The sequence below is a fragment of the Balaenoptera musculus genome, chromosome 11, assembly GCF_009873245.2.
Source record: "Balaenoptera musculus isolate JJ_BM4_2016_0621 chromosome 11, mBalMus1.pri.v3, whole genome shotgun sequence".
Lineage (NCBI taxonomy): Eukaryota > Metazoa > Chordata > Mammalia > Artiodactyla > Balaenopteridae > Balaenoptera > Balaenoptera musculus.
In genome coordinates this window covers 31,203,114-31,218,562 of record NC_045795.1, presented here as the reverse complement: position 1 = coordinate 31,218,562, position 15,449 = coordinate 31,203,114, and the positions used below count along the sequence as shown (strand labels likewise).

The window sequence follows — 15,449 nt, the reverse complement described above, 5'->3', positions numbered from 1 at the left end:
CATATGTTGGTGCACTTAACGGTGTTCCACCTTTCTGTGAGGCTCTGTTCGTATTTCTTCATTCTTTTTTTTCCCCCCTTTTCTTTGGATTGCATAATCTTTATCCATCTGTCTTCATCTTGGCTAATTCTTTACTTCGAATCTGTTCTAGTGAAGTTTTCATTTCAGCTTTACACTTTTCAATTCCAGAATTTCCATTTGGTTCTTTTTAATCATTTCTTTTTGTTAATTTTCTCTATTTGATGAACATTTTCATCCTACCTTCCTTCTTTCATCGTGCTTACCTTTTGTTCTTTGAACATATTTGTAATGTCTCCTTTGAAGTCTGTCAAAGCTGACATCTGGGTGCCCTCACAGGCAGTTTCTGTTGCCTGCTTATTTTCTGGTGTGGGTCATGCTTTCCTGTTTCTTTGCACGTCTCACCTTTTTTTGTTAAGAACTGGACACTTTGGATGATATACTGTAGCAGTTCTGTGTACTGTGTTGCCCCCATCCACTCCTTGTTCCTGTTACTTGCTTGCTTACTCCTTTAGTGACTAGCTGGATTGCTTTAGTGAAGTCTCTTCTCCCCATCCCCCACCTAGAAATGTGAAGCTTCTGATGTTGCTCCTCATGGGGACACAGTCTTGGGTGGGCCCACAGTCGCCTTGGGATGAGGTGGTTTTGAGGGGACTTCCTTTGACATCTTGTTCCCTGGCTACACCCAGCTGTTAAACTCTACTAATTGCCAGCTTATTGCTGTATTGTTTTCAAGGATGGCTTGAGGCATTAATTGCTCCACAAAGTGTTCCAATCAAACTTCGGCTCCTTTGAAGGGATAGTTTCTGAGGTCAGTGTTTGGTAGTTGTTCTCATCCCAGGAGGGCTTCTCCCACTTTTTGAAAGAGATTGATTCTCTCTGGCAAACTAGTGGGCCTGCAGTTTAGCTGCACCTCCAAAGAATCTGTCAGTTTCTTCGCAGTTGCCTTTCACCAGGACTTCCACTGTTTTTGAGAGTGCCCTGAGGCCTGAACGTCTCCATTTCCTGTTGCAAATGAAGTCAGTTTCTTTGGGGAGAGTTTGGAATTCTCTGTTCTATCCAGGGGTGCTGATGTACTTGTCTTTGAGTGGCACCCCCACTTTAGGAGCTGCGTGTTCAGTGTCGGGGGTGGGGGTAGGCAGCAGCCCCAGGTCCCCTAACCCTGACCCTGACCCTCATCCCACAGGCCCAGGCAAGGATCGTTGGGCTCCAGTATTCTCAGTAGCACTGTGCCCAACGTAGAGCCCCTGGGCAGAAGAAGAAAGCCCCTCCTTCTCAGTCACTCTTGTCTGAACTTAGCCTCTGCAGTGGCTTCCAGGAGGCAGGATGAGAAATGCTGCTGTCCTGCGCCTCCTGGAATGAAAGCCAGGGAGCTGGAGGGGAGAGAGAACTCTGTGTTCTTTGCTGCACCAAGTGTGGAGTGGAGTTTCTGTCTCCCTGAGCTGGGACGGGGGAAGAGAAGAGGGAGTGGGTCTTGATTTGAATACTACAGTCTCTCACTTTTCTTACTGAATTTTTGTAGATTTTCTTGAATAAACGTTTCTTTATTTGCTGTATCTCCTTTAGGATCCTTCCAGAGACTTAACTTTTTTTTTTTTTAATAATTTTTGTCAGTTTTTGCTGGGGAGTGGGTTTGTGGAATTGCTCCTGTATACTGTTTTATAATTTGATTTTTCTCCTCTTTAATATTCTGAATAGCTTTTCTAATCATTGAATCATTAACATTATAGCATCTTGGGAAGGTACAAAGGAAAAAGTAAAAAATGAAATTCCAACCTCCGATGATTATCACTGTTACTGTGCGGGTGAACATCCTTCACATCTCCCCATGCACGTATTCACTGATAGATATGCATATAATTTTACATGTTGCTCCATAACATGTAAACTTTGTAACATTGTTTTAAACAGCAGTGTGTCTTGAGCATCTTTCCATGTCAGAGTAGATTTACAGATTTCTTTCTATCTATTTATCTATCTATCTATAGATTTCTTTCTTTTTATCTATCTATCTCTCTATCTATTTATTTATTTATTATTTTTGGCTGCGTTGGGTCTTCGTTGCTGCACGTGGGCTTTCTCTAGTTGCGGTGAGCGGGGGGCTACTCTTCGTTGCAGTGCACGGGCTTCTCATTGCAGTGGCTTCTCTTGCTGCAGAGCACGGGCTCTAGGCGTGCGGGCTTCAGTAGTTGTGGCACGTGGGCTCAGTAGTTGTGGCTCGCGGACTCTAGAGCGCAGGCTCAGTAGTTGTGGTACACGGGCTTAGTTGCTCCACGGCATGTGGGATCTTCCTGGCTCATGGCTCGAACCTGTGTCCCCTGCATTGGCAGGCGGATTCTTAACCACTGTGCCACCAGGTAAGGCCCTACAGATTTCTTAAAGGTTATTTAGATGGCCGTATAATACCCTGTCTTATAGCTATGTTATAAATTATTTTAACTAATTTCTTATTGTTGGACGTTTAGGTTGTGTCTATTTATCTGCTTTTCTGAACAGTGCTTGGTAACCAGTCTTGTAGCTAAGGCCTTGTACATGTCCCTATTTATTTCCTTAGGCTAAAGGCTGAAGAGTGAAATTGCTGGGTTAAAAATGTAAAAAAGTTAGGGGTATTAATGTGTATTTCCAAATTCTCTTTGGGGAAAGCTATACCACTGTACTTTCTCATTACCATTGTGAGAGACTGTCCACTTTTTGCACCCTTGCCATTAAAACAAAGCAAAAATTGAATGCTGTTGATTAGATATGTAAAAATGGTACTTGATTTAATTTGTGATTCTTTAATTATTAAAGTACACTCTGTCATTTTAGCTATTTGCATTTTTTTCCTTAGTGAACTGTTTATTTCCTTTTGTTCTTCCTTTCCCTTGGGTACGTTTTTTAAAAACTTGCTTAGATTCTTTATATCTAACCATTCTTAATACTAAGTGCGAAATTTTTTCCTATTATTTGCCTTTTAATATTGTTTTATGATTTTTAAAAAATGGTGCTACAGGGATATAAATTTTAAAAGTCAAAGCTGTTGATCGTTTTTTTCACCCTTTATTTAATTTATATTAAGTGAGTATATTCCCATCCAGAGATTAGATACCTATTTACTTATAGTTCCTTCTGGCTTTTCTCTTTGCTCTAGTGTATGTGTGTACCTTTAAATCAAAACTGGCATTGATTTTGGTGAACGGTGTGAGGTGAGGATTTAAATAAGTATTTCTTCCCCAAGTGACCGGGTAGTTTTCTTAACTCTGATGGCCGATCCATCCTTTCCCAGTGGTGTATGATTTTGAAGGTGATTTGCGTTCTCTTTCTTCAGGCGTCTTGCTGCCCTCCAAAAGAGAAGAGAACTTCGAGCAGCTGGCATAGAAATTCAGAAGAAAAGAAAAAAGAAGAGAGGAGTTGATTATAACGCTGAAATCCCATTTGAAAAAAAGCCTGCTCTTGGTTTCTATGATACTTCTGAGGAAAACTACCAGGCTCTTGATGCTGATTTCAGAAAGTTAAGACAACAGGATCTTGATGGGGAGCTGAGATCGTAAGTTGCCTTTCTGTTTTTATAAGTGGAAAAGTATAGTAGTAATTTTATGGAGGGCCAAGTATTATCCTTGTCAGAGCCAGATATTTCTTAGCACAACGTGGTTTACATAATGCTTGTACTTATTTAATGGAATCACCTTTCTGAGCAAACCAGTGACCCTGGCTGTAACGTTTTTAGCACAGAACACTGTTCGAAGCTCTCGAAATGTCAGCGCTTGGCTCTTACTTAACTGTCTACTCAGAATCACAGTCTTAACATTTACGTACCTTTGGGAAGAGGTTAGTTATTTTACTAATGGCCTGAAGGAATCTGTCAAAATCTGTTCTGCTGCTTCTTAGGTTTTTTTCTAGTGAAAATTTTATCTTGTTTTTCTGGGGTTTTTTGGCCGCGCCATGAGGCTTTGCGGGATCTTAGTTCCCTGACCAGGGATCACACCTGGGCCCCGGCAGTGAAAGTGCCGAGTTCTAACCACTGGACCACCAGGGAATTCCCTCTTGTTTTTCTTAAAATGAAATTAAAAGGAAAAACATTACCAATGCATTTTAAAATCTTTTCACTTAATGGCGATTAGTAGGTATATTTGTAAAATGTCTTAGAATACAGAGGATTTTGTTTATTTCTAGGGATTTTTAGAGTTTTTAAATTGTTATATCTGAATGTTGTGGGGAGAACCTTTTAGGATTATCAAAGATTTTTAGTTTTCTACTCCCCCAGTGGCCTTCCATTTCTGTTGACATGAATTGTTAGTAAACAACAGATGTCAGTCACTGTGAAACAGGATTTTCTTGGATGTACTCTGTTGTATTTATTTTTCAAATTAGGACCTTGCTTTAGGTAGTCCCTACAAATAAAGAGATTGAAGAAAAAACAGTCATTTGGAAGGAGTAGACTAGATGGAAGTAGAGGATGACATGCAGAGGGGGAGAAGGCATTCCTGGTCCTTTAAAAGATGGCCTTGAGCCTGGCTTTAGACCCTAACAACTTTCTGGTGTCATTTGTCAGGACTTAAATATCCTTTAAAAAAATTTATGAATTAAAAAAAATCATAGCAAACAATTGAAGAATAGTTTTAAAGGAAAACTTTAAAACTCACGTTTTAATTCTGTTCCCTTCATTTAATTGTTTCCGTTTTTGTATACTTCATCATTTTCCTATGTGCACACACATATTTTTACATGCACATAGTCACAGTGTAGGAGTAGTTTTATGTTTTTCTTTCCATGTTATATGTAACATTTTGCTTATCATAGTCTTTATAGTTACATAGTTTTAATATTTATTACTTAAATTACTTAGTATATCTTATTTTCTTAATAATTCTATTGATATTCTAAGTCTGCATTCCTCTTGAGTATAGTGGGTAGGTAATGGTGTAGGGAACAACTTAATGTATATTGTTTTGTCTTTTCATCATAATTTTATTAGGAATGGGATTATTTCGTTCAGAGCATATGACTATTTATATGGCGTTTAATGTTGTTGCCTATATGTAACTTTAAAAAATCTGTTCTCCACCTTGATCCATGACAGTGAAAAAGAAGGACGAGATAGAAAAAAAGACAAGCAGCATTTGAAAAGGAAAAAAGAATCTGATTTACCGTCAGCAATTCTTCAAACTAGTGGTGTTTCTGAATTTACTAAAAAGAGAAGCAAACTAGTACTACCTGCCCCTCAGGTAATCTGATAAAAGCAGGTTTTTCATTGTATGAACTCATATGCTTACCATTTATCCAGCAAATGTTTGCAGGCCTATGTGCCAGGCTTTTGCTGGGTGCTTGGTACCTTTAAGAAAATATCAGGCCTTGAACTGCTCATATGATGCTTTAGTAAGTAATTGTCAGCTCTTAGCAATTTTTCAGTAGGCTAGGGCTCCAGACCTCTTTTTTGTAGCTGATAAAGGTGGTATTTGGCCTTGTGGACTTCAGGCCACTTTCTTTTAGGGAAGGTTTTGTTGTGTCACACCTCCTTCTCTTTTTGAGACAATAGCTGTGAAAATCAACATGGGAGTTGTGGAGAAGAGAAAATTCATTTAGCTCATCATAGGCTCTGTTCCTTTGAATTATAGTTGGTCAGAAACATGGGGGTTTTGAATAAGCTCGTGTTTTGTTTTGACGAGTACAGCTCTGTATAATTGGACAGTTAAATGGAGCAGAGGGGTGGATTTAGGAGGCTTGAACAGCTTCGTTCTGCAAATGAGTGCCCTGGCTGCGTCAGTACAAAATTCTTGGGCATAAACATAAAAGAATTTTGTTAGATGCTGTTATTCGTAGTAGTGATATTTCTTAAACTGAGATTTTGCCTGTAATTTTTTTTTAGTTCTTAGGATATTTAGTTTGGTAAAATTACAGGGATAACACTTTTTGATTTTCTTAGGGATATTGTGGCTCTGTGGACTCTGTGTGATATTTTAATTGGTTTTTAGTACCCACCCTCCCCCCAATTGATAAATGGTTTTGTATAAACACTATTATTTTATGTTCTTGATTTATAAATATTTTGGTTTGAAAGAATTTCAGTATGGAAATACTGAAAAGGAATTTAAGTATTTGCAGCTTGATTCCATGTCACATATGGGATTCCCCCCCCCGCCCCCACATTAAATAGGGAAGACTTTTAAAAACTTTATTATGGAAATTTTCAAACCCACAAAAAGTAAAGAGAGTGCTACAACGAGCCCCTGTGTACTCATCACACAGCTTCAGCAATTCATTTTCTGGAATGTGGAAGTTTTCAGCTGTGTTATTCTCGGTTAAAATATTGCTACTGTGATAACTGTGTCTTTAGATTTCAGATGCAGAACTCCAGGAAGTTGTAAAAGTAGGCCAAGCAAGTGAAATTGCACGTCAGACTGCTGAGGAATCTGGCATAACAAACTCGGCTTCCAGTACTCTCTTGTCTGAGTACAATGTCACCAACAACAGCATCGCTCTGAGAACACCACGAACACCAGCTTCCCAGGACAGAATTCTGCAGGTAGGCTGCCATATGGTAGAGTGAACCTTTCACTTTGTTTATTGTCCTTAGAAGTATTTTAAAGGAGAACACTAAATGGTTTGGTTTTGTGTGTTTTAGGGTAAGCAGTTTGAAACAGTCCTGAGTGCATAGCTGCTAGAGATTTCTGTAGTAGGGAAGCTAAATCCTGTCAGTAAAGCATAGCATTTAAAAATTTCATATTGCCTAGCAGTCCTGGAAAAAAAATCAAACACGTGTAGTCAGTAACTTTTAAAACTTTCTTGTGATTCTGTACTTAGCTTGGCATAGACTGCCTTCAGTACTATTTCCCTCTCTCTCCTTAGCACATAGGGTGTACAGCTCTGTGTGTTCTTTAGGGTGTCTGCATGCCAGAGAATAGACAAACCTAACAGAATACTACTGAGTCTTTTAACACTCTTACATCTCAATTTTCTAATAGTCAAATATAATTTTAAGGTACTGATGCAGGAGTCAAATAGTCCTGCAAGACTTCGTAAGAAAAACAGTGCCCCTCATTGCTTGCTCTCTACAGGCACCAGTGATAGCTCTTTGTTTTTACCACCTTACTGCTAAGACACTTGTTACATTTTGGTTTTATTTTCAGTTTTAGGCACCTTTCCACCAAGGATTTGAACATCTGGCTCTCTCACACCTTCTGCCTCTACTGTGCATACACACTCTTTCCATTTTCCCATCTTCCATTATAGTTAATCATAATTTTGGTTAGCTCCATATTTATGGTTTATGTTATGACTACGTAAACTGCATTCATTCACTACGTAAACTGTGGGTCAAACTGCACTTGACCCACAAAATGCCTTATAATTACTGTGCAGTATTTTGTTTTTCTTTGAATTAATACTTGTTTTATTTAGGTGCTAAATTTTCTGATTACTTAGCACACATTCAGTTCTGGACTTTATACCAACTGTAAATCTCCTGTAATCTGGTCACATTTTAGGTATTCTTACCTTTTTCAATGACTTGAAGTCGTTCCCAGAACTTCTGAATGTTCTAGTCTAGACTGATTACTCTTTAGATCTTGTTACAGCTTGTTCTCTTGCTTTCCCTTCACTGTCGCCCTAGAAAGTCCCTTGGGTCTCCTCTTTCTTGGCTCCCATGTCTCTGGCTTTTTTGGTTGACTCCCTTGTTGGTGAAGTGTATCTGTCAGTAGCTTTCTGAGGAAGGTTTCATGGGAGATGGAATTTTTAAGACCTTGAATATCTGTAAATTACTGTCCTATCCTCTTATCTGATTGATAGTACAACAGGGTATAGAATTCCAGATTGAAAGGGTTTTTGTTCACAGTTTTTTTTTTTTTTTTTTTTTTTTAAAGGAATTCCTTTTATTTTTATTATTTATTTATTTATTTATTTTTGGCTGTGTTGGGTCTTCGTTTCTGCGCAAGGGCTTTCTCTAGTTGTGGCGAGCGGGGGCCACTCTTCATCGCGGTGCGCGGGCCTCTCACTATCACGGCCTCTCCCATTGCGGAGCACAGGCTCCAGACGCGCAGGCTCAGTAGCTCTGGCTCACGGGCCTAGTTGCTCCGTGGCATGTGGGATCTTCCCAGACCAGGGCTCGAACCCGTGTCCCCTGCATTGGCAGGCAGATTCTCAACCACTGCGCCACCAGGGAAGCCCTGTTCACAGTTTTGAAGGCAGTGCTCCAGTGTCTTCTGGCTTTCATTGTTGCTGTTGATACGTCCTGTGCCATTCAGGTTGTTAATAAGAAAGCTGGTTTTTTTCTTTCTCTGGAAGCTTATATGATCTTCTCTTTTTCACATGCGTGTTTCTTGATGTGGGTCTATTTTTAACCACTGTGCTAGGTACTTGGTGGTTCTTTTAATTCTGTAGACTCACGGCCTTCAATTCTGGGAAGTTATTTTGAAAATTAAAAAATTTCCTCCCTTTCATTAATTTATTTTGCTACTTATCACTCTGGTTTTCTGTCTTAATTGACTTTAATTTCATTGCTAGGAGATTTTCCGAATTTTATCTTTTTTTAAAATTTCTACTGTCATATTTTTAATTTCTAAGAGCTCTTTTTTAAATGTATTCAGTTTTTAAACGTCTCATTTAATTAATATCTTTTTATTCAGTACTCTGAGGCTGTTAATGATGGTTTTGCTTTGTTTTTATAAGTTTTCTTTTTCCTGCTCAGTGTTTAAGTTTCATTTATTTGTTTTGTTCTCTGTCTTTCATATTAGATATTTCCTCAAATATCTTTTGATCTTGTTCTTTGCCTATATCTAGGGAATAAAGGTAGGGCAATTAAAAGCTGACTAGACACTCCTTGGGTGTGGGTAGGACCCCTTGACTCCAGACTTTCCTGTGGGCTGAACTGGCTGGGATGTTTTATTAGGGAGATTTCTTTTAAAATTGTTTTACTTTTAAAATATATTTATTTATTTATTGAAGTATAGCTGACTTACAATACTGAATAAGTTTCAGGTGTACAACATAGTGATTTGATCTTTTTATAGATTATATTCCATATAAAGTTGCTGTAAAATGTTGGCTATATTCCCGGTGCTATACATTACATCCCTATAACTTATTTATTAGGGAATTCTCATTTATTTATTTATTTATTTATTGGCTGCGTTGGGTCTTTGTTGCTGCTTGCAGGCTTTCTCTAGTTGCAGCGAGTGGGGGGCTGCTCTTCACTGCGGTGCGCGGGCTTCTCATTGCGGTGGCTTCTCTTGTTGTGGAGCACGGGTTCTAGGCATGCAGGCTCCAGTAGTTGTGGCACGTGGGCTCAGTAGTTGTGGCGCATGGGCTTAGTTGCTCCGTGGCATGTGGGATCTTCCCGGGCCAGGGCTCGAACCCATGTCCCCTGCATTGGCAGGCAGATTCTTAACCGCTGCACTACCAGGGAAACCCTATTCCAGAACTTCTGACATGCTAATGTTAGGTTGACAGAAGGAATGGAAGTATTGAATTCTGCCACAGCTCAGTATTCATTTTCTCTCTTGGTTTTCATTGAGAAAAATGTATAAGAATTCGGCCTGTTTCAAGATTTGTGTAGTAGGACCAGAAGAGAGGAATTTGGTCTTCTGTCTAAACTGTTAAAACATGCTTCTTTATCTTCTTGTTAATCAGGAAGCCCAAAACCTCATGGCTCTGACCAACGTGGACACCCCATTAAAAGGTGGACTTAACACCCCTTTGCACGAGAGCGACTTCTCAGGTGTGACTCCACAGCGGCAGGTTGTACAGACTCCAAACACAGTTCTTTCTACCCCATTCAGGTACTGTAAATAAATAACTGTTTTCTGTTTTAGAAAAACTTGAATCCGAGGACTTGGCAGAGAATGGAAATAAGTGTTTAACTTGCTTTTTGATTTCTCCTCACTCATAGTAGCAAATAACATTATAGTATCCAGGAAATAGTCAAATACCAAATGGAGCTTCCTTTCTTTTTCAGGGTTTCTGGTGCTATCACCTCGTTTCTGAATACTTTTAATCTGATTTAAAAGAGCAGATCAATCCATTGTTAATAATGATTTGGCGAATTTTATAAAAATTCTAAGCCTTTTTATGTATGTATTACTGTTGCTTTTCCCCCAACATTTTATTGTGAAAATTTCTAACATTCAGAGAGGTTGAAAGAATGGTAAAGCAAGCATCCATATACTCACCACCCAATTCTCCAGTTAATATTTCACAGTGTTTGCTGTAATCACATATCCGTCCATCAATCTATCTTATTTTTAATACATTTCCAAGTAAGTTGCAGGTATTAGTCCATTTCACCCTGAACACTTCCTCGTTGTGTATATCATTAGCTAGAGTTCAGAGTTCAGTATTTGTTTATACTTCTTTTGTTTTAAGCTACTGTTTTTAAAGAAGAATTTTTAAGATACAAACATTATAGAAGCAATTTGTATTAAAATGGAATTTGAGCTTTTAAGGTTAGAAATATTGAGGGTTTACTTTTAATTTTAAAATATGTCCTCCTACTGGTTGTTAAGTATATGAAGACTGTTAACAATTGCACATGACAGCAGGATCAAGAAACATTGGCACCCAAAACCTTATATAATATTTAATTGCAAAGCTTGCAAGAGAGCCTAATCCCTCTTTCCCCGTGGGTGTCTCATTTCTCAACTAGATTGTAAGCTCATTGTGGGCAGGGACCATGTCTTATATGGTAACACCTCACCTCACCTCTGGGAACAGCTCTCTGGCAGCACCACCTTTCTGGAACACAGCCAAGATACAGGAAGTAATCAACCAAAAAAAAAAAAAAAGGCTTTGAACAATTAAACTGTAAGGTGCAAAGTCTATGGCTTTTATTCCTAAGAGAGTTTCTTAGCCGTAATTCAGAGCTATTCATATTTAGATGTGATTCTAAAAGCCTGGTGTTTGGTTTCCAAACAAAATGTAGAGGGAGGAAGTATTTCAAGTATGCACATCTATGATGATGATGATGTGATAGCCAACAGCTACAGGCAGGGAGGAGACAAATGATAAGTTGAAGATACTGAACTCAAAAGGAGTCATTTGGGATCTTGATTGTGGTGGCCAACCTCTCTGCCCACTGTGTGTTCTCAGCCACCCTGATGTGTCAAGAAAAGGTTGTGGGACTTCCCTGGTGGCACAGTGGTTAAGGATCCGCCTGCCAGTGCAGGGGACACGGATTCGATCCCTGGTCCAGGAAGATCCCACAAGCCGCGGAGCAACTAAGCCCGTGTGCCACAACTACTGAGCCTGCGCTCTAGAGCCCGCGAGCCATAACTACTGAGCCCACGTGCCAGAACTACTGAAGCCTGCGTGCCTAGAGCCCGTGCTCTACAAGAGAAGCCACCGCAACTAGAGAAAGCTTGCACACAGCAACGAAGACCCAATGCAACCAAAAATAAATAAATAAAAATAAATACATTTATTAAAAAAAAAAGGTTGAAAAATGTTTGGTGGACCTAGTTATTAGTAAGGTAAGAAAATATCAGATGTAATGACTTTATTTGAAGTTATTAGAATAAATATACTGTGTGTAAATACTGAGTAGCTGAACCAAACCTTTATTTTAACCTAGAGGTCTAACTAAAAACCAGGTAGGGAGATGGAATTTCTGGAATCTTTATTTCTTTTCTGTTTTCCTTGTAAAATAATTTATGTGAAAAACATTTGAAAGCACGATCCAAATAAAATTGGCACTTTCATTAATTGGAATTTCTGTCTTTCTAGAACTCCTTCTCATGGATCTGAAGGGCTGACTCCCCGGAGTGGGACAACTCCCAAACCAGTTATTAACTCCACCCCGGGTAGAACGCCTCTTCGAGACAAGTTAAACATTAATCCCGAGGATGGAATGGCAGATTACAGTGATCCCTCTTATGTGAAGCAGATGGTACATGTCAATTCCCTTTTAGTATTCTTTTTTTTTTTTTTTTTAATTATTTATTTATTATTTAGTTTTGGCTGTGTTGGGTCTTCGTTTCTGTGCGAGGGCTTTCTCTAGTTGTGGCAAGTGGGGGCCACTCTTCATCGTGGTGTGTGGGCCTCTCACCATCGCGGCCTCTCCTGTTGCGGAGCACAGGCTCCAGACGCGCAGGCTTAGTAGTTGTGGCTCACGTGCCTAGTTGCTCCATGGCATGTGGGATCTTCCCAGACCAGGGCTCGAACCCGTGTCCCCTGCATTGGCAGGCAGATTCTCAACCACTGCGCCACCAGGGAAGCCCTATGGTTGGTCTTAAGGTAGGGAAGAAATGGAGATAGAAATTAAACAAAATCTTGTTTCAAATCTGAAGTTAGGGGTCATTTTTCTAGAATTAAAATTAGGCTAATTACTTTTTAGAAACTCTTACACAATATTAGTTGCATATTTTAATGTGTATGAATTGAGAAGGACCAATTTTTTTCTACAGGAAAGAGAATCTCGTGAACACCTCCGTTTAGGGTTGTTGGGCCTTCCTGCCCCTAAGAATGACTTTGAAATTGTTCTACCAGAAAATGCCGAGAAGGAACTGGAAGACCGTGAAATAGATGATACTTACATTGAAGATGCTGCTGATGTGGATGCACGGAAGCAGGTGGGTGATGACTGTTACATGTCTCAAGATCTCTACTTAAAAGTTCTTTCAGTATTAAAAAAAATTACACTGAAGAAAATTACTTACATCATTAATAATATTCACTCACATAGTTCATTATATACTTAGAATATCTTGATAGGTATTCTTAAAATGTATAATTATATGGATAGCCATTTAAATATCCTGTCAAATTCATTATGCTTCTTTAAAATACATATAAGTAGTCTTATAGACATTGCTTTCACTCTAGCCAGAAAAGATGTTATTATCAGTCTTAAAAACAAGTACATCTTGGATTGGTTGAGTAAATGGTTTTTCGTCAGTGTAAACTAATAAAAAATGTGGCTTTGGATATGTAGCGAGCGTCAGAATAAAATTAGTAACACCTTCTACTAATACATCTTCTAGTTAATTACTTTCTCATTTGCGCATAACAACCAGGTGATGTAAGTAGGATAAGTGTCAGCTTCGTTTTAGAAATGAGGAAACAGGCTCAGGTGAATTAAGTTAACTTCCTCAGGTCTTGTGGCTGGAAACTGGTGAAACTTGAACTAAAACTGAGATCATGTGACCCACTTCAGGCATTCTTGCTGCAGTCCATTTCAGGATGGTTTTAGAAATTGAATAATTTCCCGGGGTTGGATTGAGAATGGCATCAATGGAAATCGTTTTAGAGGGAAACCACATGAATGTGCTTTTTGGTGGGGAATAGATGATAATACTTTATGTGTTTAGTTCTCTTAGCTATTTTGAGTTACATTTACTCTCAGAACTGGTTTGCAGTTCTAATGTGTTAACCCACATTATTCATAATTCAAGAATCAGGAAACAACACATTCATTGGCTGGCTTTTTAAATTAAAAATCAGTAGCTTTTGAGGTGGAAGGGAAAGGTTGTGTTGCACGAGGGATAATTGGAAGCATCCCCTCTACATTTAGGATTTGATTTAGACAAGAAAAGAATGATTATCTGATGGAGGGAGCCATGTAAATCTGGAGAATGCTCCTGGTAGACGTTGGAAGTTCTTAGTTTCTACTGTAACAGGAGAAAGAATAGGCTGATTAATTTTAGTGGCCTTATATTGCCTTTCTACACACTTAACACAGATTCCTACAGCTTTAGCTCTTGAACATACACATTCTTATAGACTAAAGTGTTTTCAGCTTTACTGAAATGTGTCAAATACTGTTTAGCTGCAAAAATGGTTTTAAAAATAATTTTTTAGGCCATACGAGATGCAGAGCGTGTAAAGGAAATGAAACGAATGCACAAAGCTGTCCAGAAAGATCTGCCAAGACCATCAGAAGTAAGTATTAGAATTTCTGGCTTAGGAAGTTTTAAGTTTCTTTTTATGTGATTGATGTTTTTTATATTATAAAGTCTATAAAACGACATTTCATCTACTTTCTGGAATATAGTAAAGCAGTTCCCAGATCCAGTCTTTGAAATGCTTCACTGGTACAAATACGAATTTTAAAAATAAATTGATTGATGATTGATTGATTGATTGGCTGCATTGGGTCTTCGCTGCTGCATGCGGGCTTTTTCTAGCTGCAGCTAGCGGGGGTTACTCTTCGTTGTGCTGCGCCGGCTTCTCATTGTGGTGGCTTCTCTTGTTGCGGAGCACGGGCTCTAGGTGCACGGGCTTCAGTAGTTGTGGCTTGCAGGCTCTAGAGCACAGGCTCAGGAGTTGTGGTGCATGGGCTTAGTTGCTCTGTGGCCTGTGGGATCTTCCTGGACCAGGGCTCAAACCCGTGTCCCCTGCATTGGCAGGCGGATTCTTAACCACTGAGCCACCAGGGAAGTCCCCAAATAAGAATTTTGAAGAAAAAAAGAAAATAATTTCTTTTGAAAATGTAAAACTGCTTTAGGCATACATCGGAGATATTGCAGGTTTGGTTCCAGGCCACTGTAGTAAAGAGAATGTCACGCAATAAAGTGAGTCACACGAATTGTTTGGTTTCCTTGTGCATGTAAAAGTTATGTTTACACTAAACTGTAGTCTTTTAAGTGTGTAGTAGTAGTATGTCTAAAAAAAAAAGTACGTAACTTAATTAAAAACTACTTGATAGCTAAAAAACGCTAATTATCATCTAAGTTTCTGAGCCTGAGTCGTAATCTTTTTCCAGTAGTAACATTAAAGATCACAGCTCACCATAACAAATAGAATAGTAATGAAAAAGTTTGAAATATTGCAAGAATTACCAAAATGTGACACAGACACAAAATGAGCAAATGCTGTTGGAAGAATGGTGCCAGTAGACTTGCTCAACGCAGGGTTGCCACAGACTTTGAGTTTGTAAAAAAACACACTACCTGCAAATCACAGTAAAGTGAAGCCCAGTAAAATAAGGTGTGCCTGTATTTAATTCATGCTAGTAGAACTAATAACGTTAGTATGTTGCAGTGACATGTTTAATAATTGTACTTGTTTTAAAATTTTAGGTAAATGAAACTATTCTAAGACCCTTAAATGTAGAACCACCTCTGACAGATTTACAGAAAAGTGAAGAACTAATCAAAAAAGAAATGATCACAATGCTTCATTATGACCTTCTACATCACCCTTATGAACCATCTGGAAATAAAAAAGGAAAAACTGTAGGATTTGGTACCAATAATGCAGAGCACATTTCCTATCTGGAACATAACACTTATGAAAAGTTTTCCAAAGAAGAGCTGAAAAAGGTATCATTGAATATTTCTGTCTCAAGATTTAAGTATTTGTTAGATACCATGTATCATGGACAAACATTAACATATTTTCCCTTATTGATGTTCATAAGCAACTGAAATATATGGTTAAGAGATAAATATTCATATTAAGTGTTATGCAAAGGACATACCACCCCCCCCCCACCCCTTCCCATGTTCAGTGGCAGGCCTTTATCA

At 38.7% G+C, this 15,449-nt stretch overlaps 1 protein-coding gene across 1 annotated transcript in view; it reads left to right on the top strand.

Moving 5' to 3' along the window:
* The window catches only part of CDC5L (cell division cycle 5 like), a 45,982-nt gene that overhangs the window by 9,797 nt on the left and 20,736 nt on the right, over positions 1–15,449 (top strand). The window contains exons 6-13 of the mRNA XM_036868799.1: positions 3,326–3,544; positions 5,078–5,222; positions 6,332–6,520; positions 9,622–9,770; positions 11,710–11,872; positions 12,390–12,554; positions 13,783–13,863; positions 15,003–15,245. Of these exons, the coding sequence (XP_036724694.1) occupies positions 3,326–3,544; positions 5,078–5,222; positions 6,332–6,520; positions 9,622–9,770; positions 11,710–11,872; positions 12,390–12,554; positions 13,783–13,863; positions 15,003–15,245 (1,354 nt within the window). The remainder of the gene's footprint in view (positions 1–3,325; positions 3,545–5,077; positions 5,223–6,331; positions 6,521–9,621; positions 9,771–11,709; positions 11,873–12,389; positions 12,555–13,782; positions 13,864–15,002; positions 15,246–15,449) is intronic.